This window comes from Corylus avellana, chromosome 3, assembly GCF_965113065.1.
Source record: "Corylus avellana chromosome 3, dhCorAvel1.hap1.2, whole genome shotgun sequence".
Classification (NCBI taxonomy): domain Eukaryota; kingdom Viridiplantae; phylum Streptophyta; class Magnoliopsida; order Fagales; family Betulaceae; genus Corylus; species Corylus avellana.
Window position 1 is genome coordinate 8,278,394 of NC_142492.1, and position 12,441 is coordinate 8,290,834.

At 35.9% G+C, this 12,441-nt stretch overlaps 3 protein-coding genes across 3 annotated transcripts; 1 reads left to right on the forward strand and 2 right to left on the reverse strand.

The window, feature by feature from the left end:
- Window positions 1–3,155: 3,155 nt before the first annotated feature.
- Window positions 3,156–4,991, reverse strand: LOC132163168 (uncharacterized). The gene has a single exon (XM_059573355.2). The coding sequence runs from the start codon at window positions 4,989–4,991 to the stop codon at window positions 3,156–3,158; it is 1,836 nt and encodes a 611-aa protein (XP_059429338.2).
- Window positions 4,992–7,925: 2,934 nt separating this feature from the next.
- On the forward strand, window positions 7,926–10,055 carry LOC132175690 (calcineurin B-like protein 7). The gene is made up of 8 exons (XM_059587711.2): window positions 7,926–8,123; window positions 8,222–8,304; window positions 8,549–8,608; window positions 8,996–9,104; window positions 9,185–9,237; window positions 9,488–9,568; window positions 9,652–9,764; window positions 9,860–10,055. The coding sequence occupies exons 1-8, from the start codon at window positions 8,054–8,056 to the stop codon at window positions 9,927–9,929; spliced, it is 639 nt and encodes a 212-aa protein (XP_059443694.2). The 5' UTR covers window positions 7,926–8,053; the 3' UTR covers window positions 9,930–10,055.
- A 10-nt stretch (window positions 10,056–10,065) lies between these two features.
- On the reverse strand, window positions 10,066–12,394 carry LOC132174399 (SGNH hydrolase-type esterase superfamily protein). The gene is made up of 5 exons (XM_059586061.2): window positions 12,049–12,394; window positions 11,476–11,603; window positions 10,978–11,217; window positions 10,389–10,644; window positions 10,066–10,298 (listed from the first exon to the last, which is right to left on the reverse strand). The coding sequence occupies exons 1-5, from the start codon at window positions 12,392–12,394 to the stop codon at window positions 10,066–10,068; spliced, it is 1,203 nt and encodes a 400-aa protein (XP_059442044.2).
- Window positions 12,395–12,441: the final 47 nt, after the last annotated feature.

Here is a 12,441-nt window from a genome sequence, read left to right on the forward strand (position 1 = left end):
AAATAGGCAAATAAGTATGCAATCTTCAAAACATAAACAAAACCATCTTTTGGCAAACCGACTAGATGATGAAAAGTAAAATTTCCATAGAGGCTCATTGCCTTCATCCCCTTAAATACCACTTCCAGAACAACAACCTACAAGATAAAATGAAATTAGACAATAGATTATGCAATACCTGAGAATATTAACAAGAGAAAAGTAAAATTAATTCAAATAATAGAATTTACAGAAAATATATATGACTAAAACAAAACTGTATCTCACTCAGGCATTTTAACAAGCATCTTACCAACGAATACATATAACACCATTTACAAATTAATTTCGCTTTAGGAGTCAATATAACACCATTTATTTCCCGTAAGACAGGAGAATTAAGAATCTAAGGAAACAAAATAGGCAAATAAGTATGCAATCTTCAAAGCATAAACAAAACCATCTTCTGGCCAACCGACTAGATGATGAAAAGTAAAATTTCCATAGAGGCTCATTGCCTTCATTCCCTTAAATACCACTTCCAGAACAACAACCTACAAGATAAAATGAAATTAGACAATAGATTATGCAATACCTGAGAATATTAACAAGAGAAAAGTAAAATTAATTCAAATAATAGAATTTACAGAAAATAATATGACTAAAACAAAACTGTATCTCACTCAGGCATTTTAACAAGCATCTTACCTACGAATACAAAACAAGCTCTCACTCTAGACCCATTTCCCATCCTCAATTTCAAAGAAGCATCGAAAAAACTCAAGGACATAAAAATAATGCAGTTCTGTGAGAAATACCAGATGAAATTAACAAAAAAAAAAAACCTCTTTTCTGGTTGGATGGTGGGTCGTCGATGGGGGTGGTGCCGGTCGTTGGTGGTGGCGTTGGGTGCTGCTGAGCGTTCGTCGGGTTTGGCCCAATCTTAATAATACACAGATTAAATATATCCAATCATCTAAGAAATTTGAGCAAGCACTAGAAAAAACACAAACAAAAAAAAAATCAAAGAGGAGCCGTGGGGAGAGAAGCACCGGATAATGGACGAAGGCTCCTATCTGGTGCAGTAGGTCGGCGTCGGCGTGGGCCTCGCCGGAAGCCAAAGGCGTGGGGTGGGGGAGAGAGAGCAGAGCTGTAATGGTGTTGGGGAGAGAGCTGAAGGTGAAGGGATAGCATGGGTGGTTGGAGTAATGATATGCTGAACACCGGTTTGGGAAGAAAAGTCTCGTGGGGGAGAACTAGAACCGGCGGGAGCTGATAGACGGGTTCGTTGGCGGCGGTCACGGTGGGGAGACACACGGTGGGAGGGAGGAGTCACGCCGGCGCTGGTGGGGGAGAACCAATGTGCCGGTTGGGGGGGAGAAAATGGGTTTGGGAAGAAAATGGGGAGAAATGAAAAATGGGTATCGCGGGGATTGGTTTTGACGCTTGGTTTTGAATTTTTTTTTTTTTTTTTTTAAACAAAGGTTACGACGTAGCACATGCCACGTCAGCGACGTGCGTTACTGTTCACGCACGCCGCGTAACCTATATCATTACTCATAAGAGGATAAAGAAGGAAAGCATGGGATACCCTGTTTGTACTGCGATGAACTTGGCTTATTGCTTAGCTTAAGTTGTTGGGATAAATGATAATTTAACATGATATCAAAGCCAAACGGTCATAAGATCGAACCTTGACTCTGTCAAATTATCATTTAATTAAATATTTTACGTGTTTAGCCTCACCTATTAAAAATGAGTTTGAGGGGAAGTGTTAAAATAATTATTAAGTGATTAAATTTACCTTTTGAAATAACTGATAATTTAACAATTCATGTTGATCATAGCATGAAAGGTGCAGTGCGTCCTTGTGGGGCCCACAAAGACCACATTTCTGCTCTCTGTTATGGCTCTGGCTCATTGGTACTTATTTTTTATGTTATGCTTGTGCATATTGAATATATAGATTAGCAGGCTAATATAATACGAGAGTGAGCTTTTATTACAAGTCTTTTTTACATATTGGTATCAGTTGAATCTATAAACAATTAAATTGGATTACATCTCTTACAATTTCAAATTGTAAAATTACAAAATTCAAGTTTTTTTTTTTTTACATCGAACGGCTTGAAAATTGCCACTTATTAAAAACGTGACATATTATTGATGAGAATCAACCTTTATTAAGATTTAAAGGTTGATTGGCATGAAGTGCCAAATCAATAAAGTAGAATAAAAGTATAGTGTATGGCATTACCCTTTAATTATTGTGTAATGCTAGAAACCACATTATTATCTCATAATGTTGATGTGGCAATTTCAATAAACTCTTGAATCAATTCTTATTAACAAATAAAAATAAATAAAAATAAAAATTCCAAATGTTAGTTGGGAATCGGGATTGTCACAATTCATGTGAGCATTAGTAGAATAGTTATGAAACAAAATATAGTGTATAACATTACTCTTAATATATAATCTAACATTTATCATGTAATTGATTATCCTTTAATTGTATAATTTATTCAAGTTAATTTAAAGAGGAAAATATGTTGCAAATGTTCATAGCAGGTTTTGTGGTGGTGAACTCCTTGCCAATGTACGAAGCCATTGTGTTGAGAATTGTGATAAAGAAATTTGTTTGGTATTTTTTTTTTTCATCTTTTCTCATTAACTTAAACTTTTGGGTTAACCGTAATTTAACATGGTATCATTATATATATAGATAGAGGGAGAGTTCAAACTCTGTCTTTCGTAATTTACCTCTCATTGAGCATCATTTATTAAGGAAAAGTTTTAGCTTGTACACATGAAAGAGAGTTTGATATATAATATTAATTGTAAATCAATATGCTTTGGTTGTAAATAACCAATCATGCATTTCAACCAAAAAAAAAAAAAAAAATGGTAATGCTTTCATTACATAAATAAAATTACTGTGCACACTTTAGATTTTTCATTTTTGGGTGAACAAGTAGTACAAGAAAGAATCACACAAAAAAACAAAAGAGTAAAGTAGTACAAACAAACCCAACAGAGCGTTCACTTAAGATGAAGAAGGACAACATAACGTAATCATGATTAAATAATAAATAAGAATTGAAGCTGCCAACCTCAAGAGAAATACTCAACACTGAGATGCTCCACATGAAACCACTTCTCATATATATAGCATTCTACCATCTCCGTTCACTTAGTATCCACATACAATCAGGGTAATAATGTCTAGGGGGGTGGACATTAAATTTGCATTCACTACATTCTAGGGCCACACCATCAAACTCATCTGAACAGGCATCACATTCGAGTGAGTCTTCAGTCTTTTGGACAAAAGTGAGAAGGTGCTCATGATATTCACTTTTATAAGTACTCCCAATCATGATGCGTGGATAGTTCCCAAGAACACATTCGGGATGAGCAGGGAAGTCACATTCTTTACAGTAATAGAACCAATGGTTCTCATCTCTTTCTTCTTCACAAATTAGACAATAATATTCTCTAGAGTCATCTTCAGTTGCGTATGTGAGCTTCAAGAGATGTGTATCATATTTATGCCTCGCGACCAGTGAAAGATTTGCACATCTAATTCCCAAGATGAAATCGCAACTAGTGCAGACGAAGACATAGTCCTCATTGTCCTCAAAACAAGCTTTGCATTTTCTTTTCTTAGAATCTTGAGCAAGGTAGAAGAGATGTTGATGACCTTCGTGTTTAAGGGTTTCTGGAATTGAACCACATTGAATGTCAAAAGTCTCTCCACACCAAGAAGTGTCACATTTGTAGGTGAAGCCACGATGATGACGAGAACACAAATCACAAAAGAACACGCCACTCTTGTTAGATGCTCGTGGGAGGAGGGTGAGCGAGTGAAAATAGTGAAGTGGGTATTGCTCAATTGTTGTGGGAAGTTCAACACATCGAGTATGGAAAAAAAAGATGCACTGTGCACAACTGTAAAATGGGATCGAAGTTATGAATTTCATACACCCTTCACAAAGCTTATCATCCTTGATCTCATCATTGGAGAGTATTAACTTATGTTGTTGATGACTGAAATGTTGAATCTCCCCGAGGTGAGGTCCTTCATCCTCTGCTTGATTGAGTACCTTGATCAAATGAGTTGCATGGCTAACAAATTTGTTAGGCACTGACTCAGGCGACTCCCCATGTATATCCCTAAAACGTCTTAGACATTCTGTGTGTAAAACATAACTACATTGTTGACAACAGTAAGCTGCATACTCTGGATTCACCCTGTCTCCGCAATTTCTACAAAACATGTTGTCACCCTTATTGATTTCATGAGGAGAATAAATGAGGTTGAGGAAATGATTGTGTAGCTTAATTTTGACCCTACGTGGAATTGCAGCACATTTTTTGTGAACCAAGAGTTTGCAGATACTACACTCTCTGTGGGCGAGGTTCGTGATTTCTTCTCCACAAGCTTCGCAATTGAATTGGATATGCTTCCATAAGGGGAAGAATTTGTGTTGGTGACAGTCCTTAGGATTAGTTGGCAAGTGATTAGCACATTTGATGTCAAGGTAGAAATCACACGAATTACAATTGTAAAAGAAAGAGGGATTATGAGATGATGTACAACAAGCATCACAATATTTTTTATCATGAAACCACCAGAGAGAAAGGGCATGCTCTGGGTGTAGAGGGTGATTCATCTCTAAAGATAGCTGGGCGCATGATTTGTGAATGAAAAAGCTACATTCGGAGACACAGCATTGGTAGACGGGACCCAATACTGGATCGTGGCACCCAGAGCAAACAACTTGATTTTCCAGCTTTTCAGTGAAGTCCAAGCAATGAAGATTGTTGGATGATGAGTAGTTGTGAACAGGGCGGTTACTACATTCCACGCAATTGTAGACGGAACCCCATATTGGTTTCTGGCACCACCTCCACGAGCAAACAAGTTTCTTCTCACCATCTTTTTTCAGCTCTTCTTTGTAGATCAAGTGGTGCGGAGGACAGACATAGTCATGACTGCAAAACTCCATCTCTGTCTGAAGAGTAAAGATCTGTCTCCCACACACATGCACACTGTGTGTCTCTCTTACAAGTACCCAAAGCACACAAGCGATGGAGAGGGAGAGGGAGAGGGAGAGAAGTGATGCAACTTTGACCCGAAAAATTATCATCATAATGTGAGCTAAGCTTACCATGCACAAAAGTTGAATGAAAGATTCATGTAAATCAAACCAAAGAGGCAAGCAAAGTATAACTTGGCTTGCACTCAGCGAATTATGATGTCAAATTCTTTCAATATTGTCACCTTGAATTCAAAAGTTCTTTTGAATATATACCAACTAATAATAATGAATTTTGTATTCTCATTCAACACAAAAAGAAAACGTCCATATACCCACCAAATTACTATCCAATTGATAATATGTTCTCAAACTTTTAATTGAGACAATATATCTCAAAAGCTATCAAAAAATTGCCGATGTCCTTTCCCAATACATATAATTTGGAGTATCATCACATCATGCATGTTTGCAATTCTTAATGGACAAATCAAAAGCTTGTTGTGAAAGCCCAATGTTATTCAGTGATAAATCAAAAAATTTCACAAGACAAGTCAGATTTATTGATGAAATTACTAATTAAGAAGTCTAAGGGCAACAAAAAAAGCCGGACCCATAGTTAATTATGTTCCTTCCCACTTCCCATACTACTATGCGGTTCCAATAGTATTATTTTAGATCTTTGATTTTGAAAATAGTTTTAGAATTTACAGGGTAATTTTGACCTAAAAAAAAATTGGCATCCTATTGTGACACAAACTTACCATAAACAAAAGTTGAAAGGCCGAATAAAGTTATATGTAAATCAAACCCACGAGGTAAGCAAGGTTGAGAAAAGTTGGACTTCTCCGTATGCACACCAAAATGTTGCAAATTTTATTCTTGACTTTACTTTACTTTTTTGTTGGGGGGTAAACAAAATATTCAAAAGTAAATCATGCAAGGAAAAGCAAAAAAGCAAGCTTACACAAAGAACATCAAATTTTAGTTTGAGTGTTAAGTGGAGTAATGTAAAGGCATGTGATTAAAAGCATGAGAAATGATGCAAAGTAAGTGCAGCGTGCGACCTAAAGGGTTTTGAGATGCTTCTCTCAACCTTAACGTATAAACCATGCCAACTTTTCATTTTTTAATTTACAAAAATGACTTTTATAGTGTTATCGAAATTCTATTTTTGTGCAATGTTACCCCTCCGTTAATTTTTTTTTAAAAAAAAAATTCTAACAAGGGTGTGAAATTTTCAAAATACCCTCATATAAAAAATAAAAAAATAAAATAGAAAATGGCATGTCGTATGACACTTTTTTTTAAAAAAATAATTAATTAATTACGGGTAAATTTGAAAATTTATAAAATAATTAGGGGTATAAAATCTATTTCACACTTTTTTTGTCTAAATTTACCCCAAACCAAACACTAACGGAGGGTGACATTACAAAATATTGAAAGTTTAATACAGTCAATTTAAGAGTTTTTGAACTTTAAGAAGAACATTACAAAAATGATAGAAGTTCAGGGGACTATGTGAAACTTCCCCTTTCCATTTTATTTTGTTTCTTAAAATCCCATTCCCACCCATCGAGTGTCGTATGCAACTGAAAATATAATGTTTAGAACATGATGTTCACTCTGTGAGTAGTACAACAAAAGATGCATTATGTTAACATGGATTTACTAATACTCACTTTGTGAGTAGTGTGGCCACTTCTTATTACCATGACGTGATTGTTAGGGTATGTTTATGGTTCAAGTTTGCAAACATAAACATTCTCAAATTATCATTCCAAACTATATAGATATAGTTTATTATATGTGGTCATATACTATCCTAATGTTAATGGTGATACCATTTATCAAGGGTTCACTTGGGCTTCAGTCAACGTTAGGCCCCTCAAGTCCATCAAGACTTGTTTATCTTTCGAGCTGGACCGTAACTATCAGTACCATCATATTAGCTAACCTGTTCTTTCTCAAGAGAATATTCGACCGGTGGCCCCCAATCTGTCTATTAATTTGTATATCAATAGTCTAGACTCTTGTTGAACTCATCTTCCTCAATATTAATCAAGTGCTTGCAACTAAATTTTTTGAAATGCAATCATCTTATAATATAAGAAACATATTAGTGAAGATTGGTGATTATTGAATGAATTTATGAATTTTTTGAAATGCAATCAAATGAGTCGACTTTCCTCAAGTTGGCATTGGAACCATGATTTGTCAATGTCTAATGAATTTGTACCTTCCAAGTGAATGCTTGTCACGTTTAAGCTTTCTTTTGATTCTGTATTTTAGACTCCATATCAACCTATTAAACCAGTTTTGTTAAAATGAATAGGGCAACAGCCAACAGGGTTATTTGGTATTAAGCCAGAGTGTTATTAATGCTCTAGTGTAGACTAGTTTTTGGAATATCGCAAAAGATTATGCCATTAATTTCCTTCCTCAGTTACAAGTTAAGGGCTCCAACAATTCGAGAATTTCGTACATGACAAATGATGAAATGATGCTTCAAAGTCATATTATTCCTTGATTTGTTCAGAGAACCTGCTAATTAAGGTTCCTATTTGCTTTATGCAAAGAGAATGTTACGGATGACTTTTTTTTACTGTAGAATGGCATTGATCCTGATGGGTTTGGCTTCATTAAATTCCAGGCAGTCACGTATTTCTCTCAACGTGAACGCATGTACCTCATGATGCTACTTGCATTGAACAGCATTTACTTTTGCAGCCTTTTTCCAGTGCCCATCAAAACAATCAAAATAAAGAGTCATGTAGATTCCTCAAGCTCAAATCCACACAAAAAAGTTGCCTACTTCAGTTTCAAAAGGTTTGGTACCTTTATAGGCACTTGGTGAATAGAACCAAAACCATAATAGAGGTACAGCACTCTCACATTGGCACCTCCTCTGAGGCCTATTTTCCAAAGAATAGTTAATGTGCAGATTCTTGTATTTGATCAAAGTTATGACATACTATATTTATTTTTGCAGAAAATAAAGCCTTTTTGTTAACATCAAGGGCTTTACAATGGGATGTATTTGCATGAAGCAGCAAATTAAGGGCGAAGACCCAGCTGTTCTCGCTGCTCAAACGAGTTGTAAGCTTCATTCACTTTTCATTTACTTATTCTCAAGCTGAAACCTCCTTTCTGGGTTTTACTTGTTAAATGAATCTGTATGCCTTACATTCTTGCAGTTAATGTGACTGAGGTTGAAACTTTGTATGAGCTATTCATGAAACTAAGCAGTTCAATAGTTAATGATGGGGTCATAAGCAAAGTAAGCTTCACCCATTATTCCTAGGCACCACTTTCTATGCATGAACATATAGACTTGTAATATACAGATGCAACAAAATTTGATATGAAGTTGGCAAACCTGTTCAGATAACATTTTACATTCAAATTAATTGTTTTAAGATTGACTATTTTAATCCCAGATTGATTTGAATCTTATTCTATAACATATAGTAAGCTTCTTTCATAGGGCAGTATCCATTCTGATCTCAATTTTGAGTTTGCAGGAAGAGTTTCAGCTTGGATTATTCAGGAATAGCAAGAATCAAAGTCTCTTTGCAGACAGGGTCAGATTCCTGGCCTTAATTTTGATTTTAAGATGAAGTGTAGGGGCAGAATGACATTTTTGAAAAGAGTTGAATGACAGGATTTCTGATAACAAAAATTTTGGCCACAAATCACCATTTTTCTTGATTTCTTAGTCTTGTTTTCTCATTATTTAGTTGTTTTTGGTTCATTAACTTCATGCCATTTCTGCCTTTCGTTTTTTTGTTCTTAAACTGCGGCTCATTTATGTTTTTGTTCAACAAAATTACATGTCGTTTTTGGTCCATGTAAACAGTTCTTTTTTTTAAAAAAAAAAAAACATTGTCATATTTAGTGCTACATGCTTGTTTTATGATTACATGTCAAAATGCTGGACAAGAATGTTTTTGCTTGCCTGAACTTAACAGATTTTCCGACTGTTCGACTCCAAACATGATGGGGTGATAGAATTTGGGGAGTTTGTTCGATCTCTGAGTGTCTTTCACCCAGAAGCACCTAAAGCCGAAAAAGTAGCTTGTATGAATTTCTTCTATTTTGTGAGTTCTTGTGTGTGTGTGTCTAAAGAATGTACTAAAGCTTTATATCTGATGTTGCAGTTTCATTTCGAGTACATGATATATGGCAAACAGGCTTTATCGAACGTGAAGAGGTAATAAGTGATATTTTGACCTTAATTCTTGTGATTGGAGCCACGCCAGCCACTAAAATAATATTGTAATGGCTTCCAATCACATGCTAACATGTGTCAACAAATTGTAGAAGAGTTGTAGGTCTAGCATTTTTCATAAGAAAAACTAAGCTAAAAGACCCCTAGAGCTTGGTTAAGTTACAAAATAATGCATGGCAATGGGGAAAAGAAATTGAAAACTAACATACTATGCTGTTCACACTCGTGACAGGTCAAGGAAATGCTTTTGGCGATTCTGAAGGAGTCGGACATGATCCTTTCTGATGATATCATTGAAGCCATTATTGATAAGGTATGGCTTAAGATGGCAGCATGTGAAAAAATCTTTGCAATGATGTTTTCATCGAGTATACCTTTCACTCCACAATTGTACAGACATTTAGGGAAGCAGATTTAAAACAAGATGGAAAAATTGATATGGAAGAGTGGCAGGAGTTTGTGTCTCGCAATCCATCCATATTGAAGAATATGACTATTCCATATCTGAAGTGAGTCCCTTTCATCTTGTTTCTTGGTTTCTATTCATCTGATTTGACCTTGAAATCTTTGTTTCAATTGATTCACCCATAACCATTCATTGCAGGGACATTACAACTGCATTTCCTAGTTTCATGATGAGATCAGACTTTGAAGATGACATGAACAATCTTTGAAAATTTCCATTTGCCAACTTGTACATGGCTTACAATCTCTTTCTTTACACTAGATATGTAAATCAAAGAAAATTTCATGACAAAATACTTATTGATAAGCGGAGCAGTTTGGCATTCTTGAAGCATCTGCATTGGATCATTTTTCCTTGGAAACAACCATGTCCTTCAAGTTCATGGGATAGCACATTTTTGTGTGAAGGCCGTTCCACACATTGTCTGCCAGTATGGCATTCACCTCAGCAGTTGGGTGGAACTGATCCCACCAGATATGGTTGGAAGCATTATTGCAAGCCATTTCTGGTGATGCACACATGATCCAACCCCTGTACTTTCCCAACCCACAGCAAGCATCACTAGTAACATTGAAACCTGGAACAAGAGCACAGTATATAGGATGAGAAGGATAAGCAAAGAAAAGTGTTTTGGTAAGATAGGAGAAAAATTCAGAAGATTTCTCACCATAAAGTTGATGGTTCTTTATTATATCCATGGAGCCTTCATACACATCGCAGAAGATGATATTGGAATCTGGAAGCTCCTGACCAAGCTCCTCGATCATGAATCTCATGAGAAAGTTGAACTCCCTGACCAAGTTGTTTATGGATTCAATGCACTCTCCATTCTTACTCCTGTACTCCCACAAGTAGTGAGGAGAACAACCAATAGGTGCCAGCCCCATGACCACCATTTTCCTAACATTAATGCTGTACAGGTTCTGTACCATCAAGCTTAATCTGTTAGAAGATTTATGAAACCAACAACACAAGGAAAATAGTAATTCTAATTAGTAAACTCATGTACAACTATTATACAAATGAATAATGTGATAGTAAAAATCAGTCTACTTTTTTTTCTACAAGTGCTGATTTTTACTGACAATTCATCCAGTTATATAATAGTGGTGCAGGAATCTACTGAATAACATTACTCCAAAGAAAATTAAACCCAAGTTCTCAATAGATTCAAAGTATGTATAACATATAATACAAAGACCAAAGGCATCCATTTCCTCAATTATCAGGTGCTAGGAAAGCATAAGATTAATTACCTTGATTTCCAGAATTATTGTGGATGCTAACAACTTGTTGAAACTCCAAGGTAGGAACAGATTTTGCACATTGGATACATTACGCAGATAGTAATGTATGTAGTCATTGATTCCAATTGAAAGGTAGAACACTGAATTTGTGATTAGATCAGTTGCATGATGCTCACCCATACTTAATATAAATTGTTGATAGGTATCTGTAAACTGCTGAATTTGCTGTGTGAACGAGATGTGTTGACCCTGCAGTAATTTACAGCAATCAATATGTTAGAATTTATACTTAGTAGAAGGTACTAAAGTTTTTACCATAACCCCTTACAAAGTGACATGACAGTCTATATAAAACTGTCTTTTCAACCACAATCGAATTTAATTATTACTTCAATTTGTAAGAGAGTTGTAGTACCCGTAACAACAATTCCTCAATAACAACACAGATGGGTTAATTACATATGTGTTCTAATTGAAGTTTATCAAGAACAATGGTGGAAAGCATACCAATTCCGAACCACTTGAGAATATAATCCCAGCACCAGCAGATGCGTAATTCACTCCATGGATCATATCTTCCACATTTCCCCTCTGCCCAAGATAACTTGGTATAAAGGGAAGTCCAAGACGCAAAGCTGATTAAAGAATCCAAAACAGAAAACCCAAAATTAGAAAAATCAATAAAATCAATAAAATCCATAATCAAGAATTGTTTTAATTCTAGACTTATAGCCAAAAAAACATGTATACTCTGTTTGGCTGGTGACAAAATGCAGTAAAGAAAATTGAAATCCAAAGAAAACTAAAATCTAGATTCTCAACAGAACTACAAACCGGAACAAGAATACCCACAAGACCAAATTTCAATTTCTTTTCTTTCTTTACACTCTTCTAAGTAACCACACCGTGGGACACTGAGAAGGAGACATATACGTCCAAAATCAAGAAAACAGAAACACCTAACAAGATTCAAATATTCTTTCTTTTTATTTTCTTTTTCTCCACTTTCTCTTTAACCAAACAAAAGGGTCTCCAGCAAAACTAAATAAAAAATTAAAAAAATAAAGAAGCAATATTTACCAAGAAAATCAACCGGGACTCTTCCATTACAAAACCGTCCAGTCGGGAGTTGGGTGTCGAAATCTCTGCCGTAAGGAAGGCGGTCGGCTCGTGCAAGCGTGGCGAGGAAGTTGTTGGTGCCGCAGTCGACAGAGGAGTCTCCAATGACAAAGAAAGCAGGGACCAGAGGAGGGGTCTCTGGAAATGGTGGGGTGGGAGAGACTGAAGTGGATGAAGTGGGTGAACTTGTGGGGATAATGAAGTCCGTGAAACTAAACAAGTCTTGAGGGTATTGGAAAGCTCTTGGCTGTGCAAAAATGTAGGATATGAAGATTGTGACGAGAGAAAGAAGTAGATTGGGCGCCATGTTTTCTTTCGCAGAGAGAAAGAGAACTCTATTGGAGATTTGGCGGG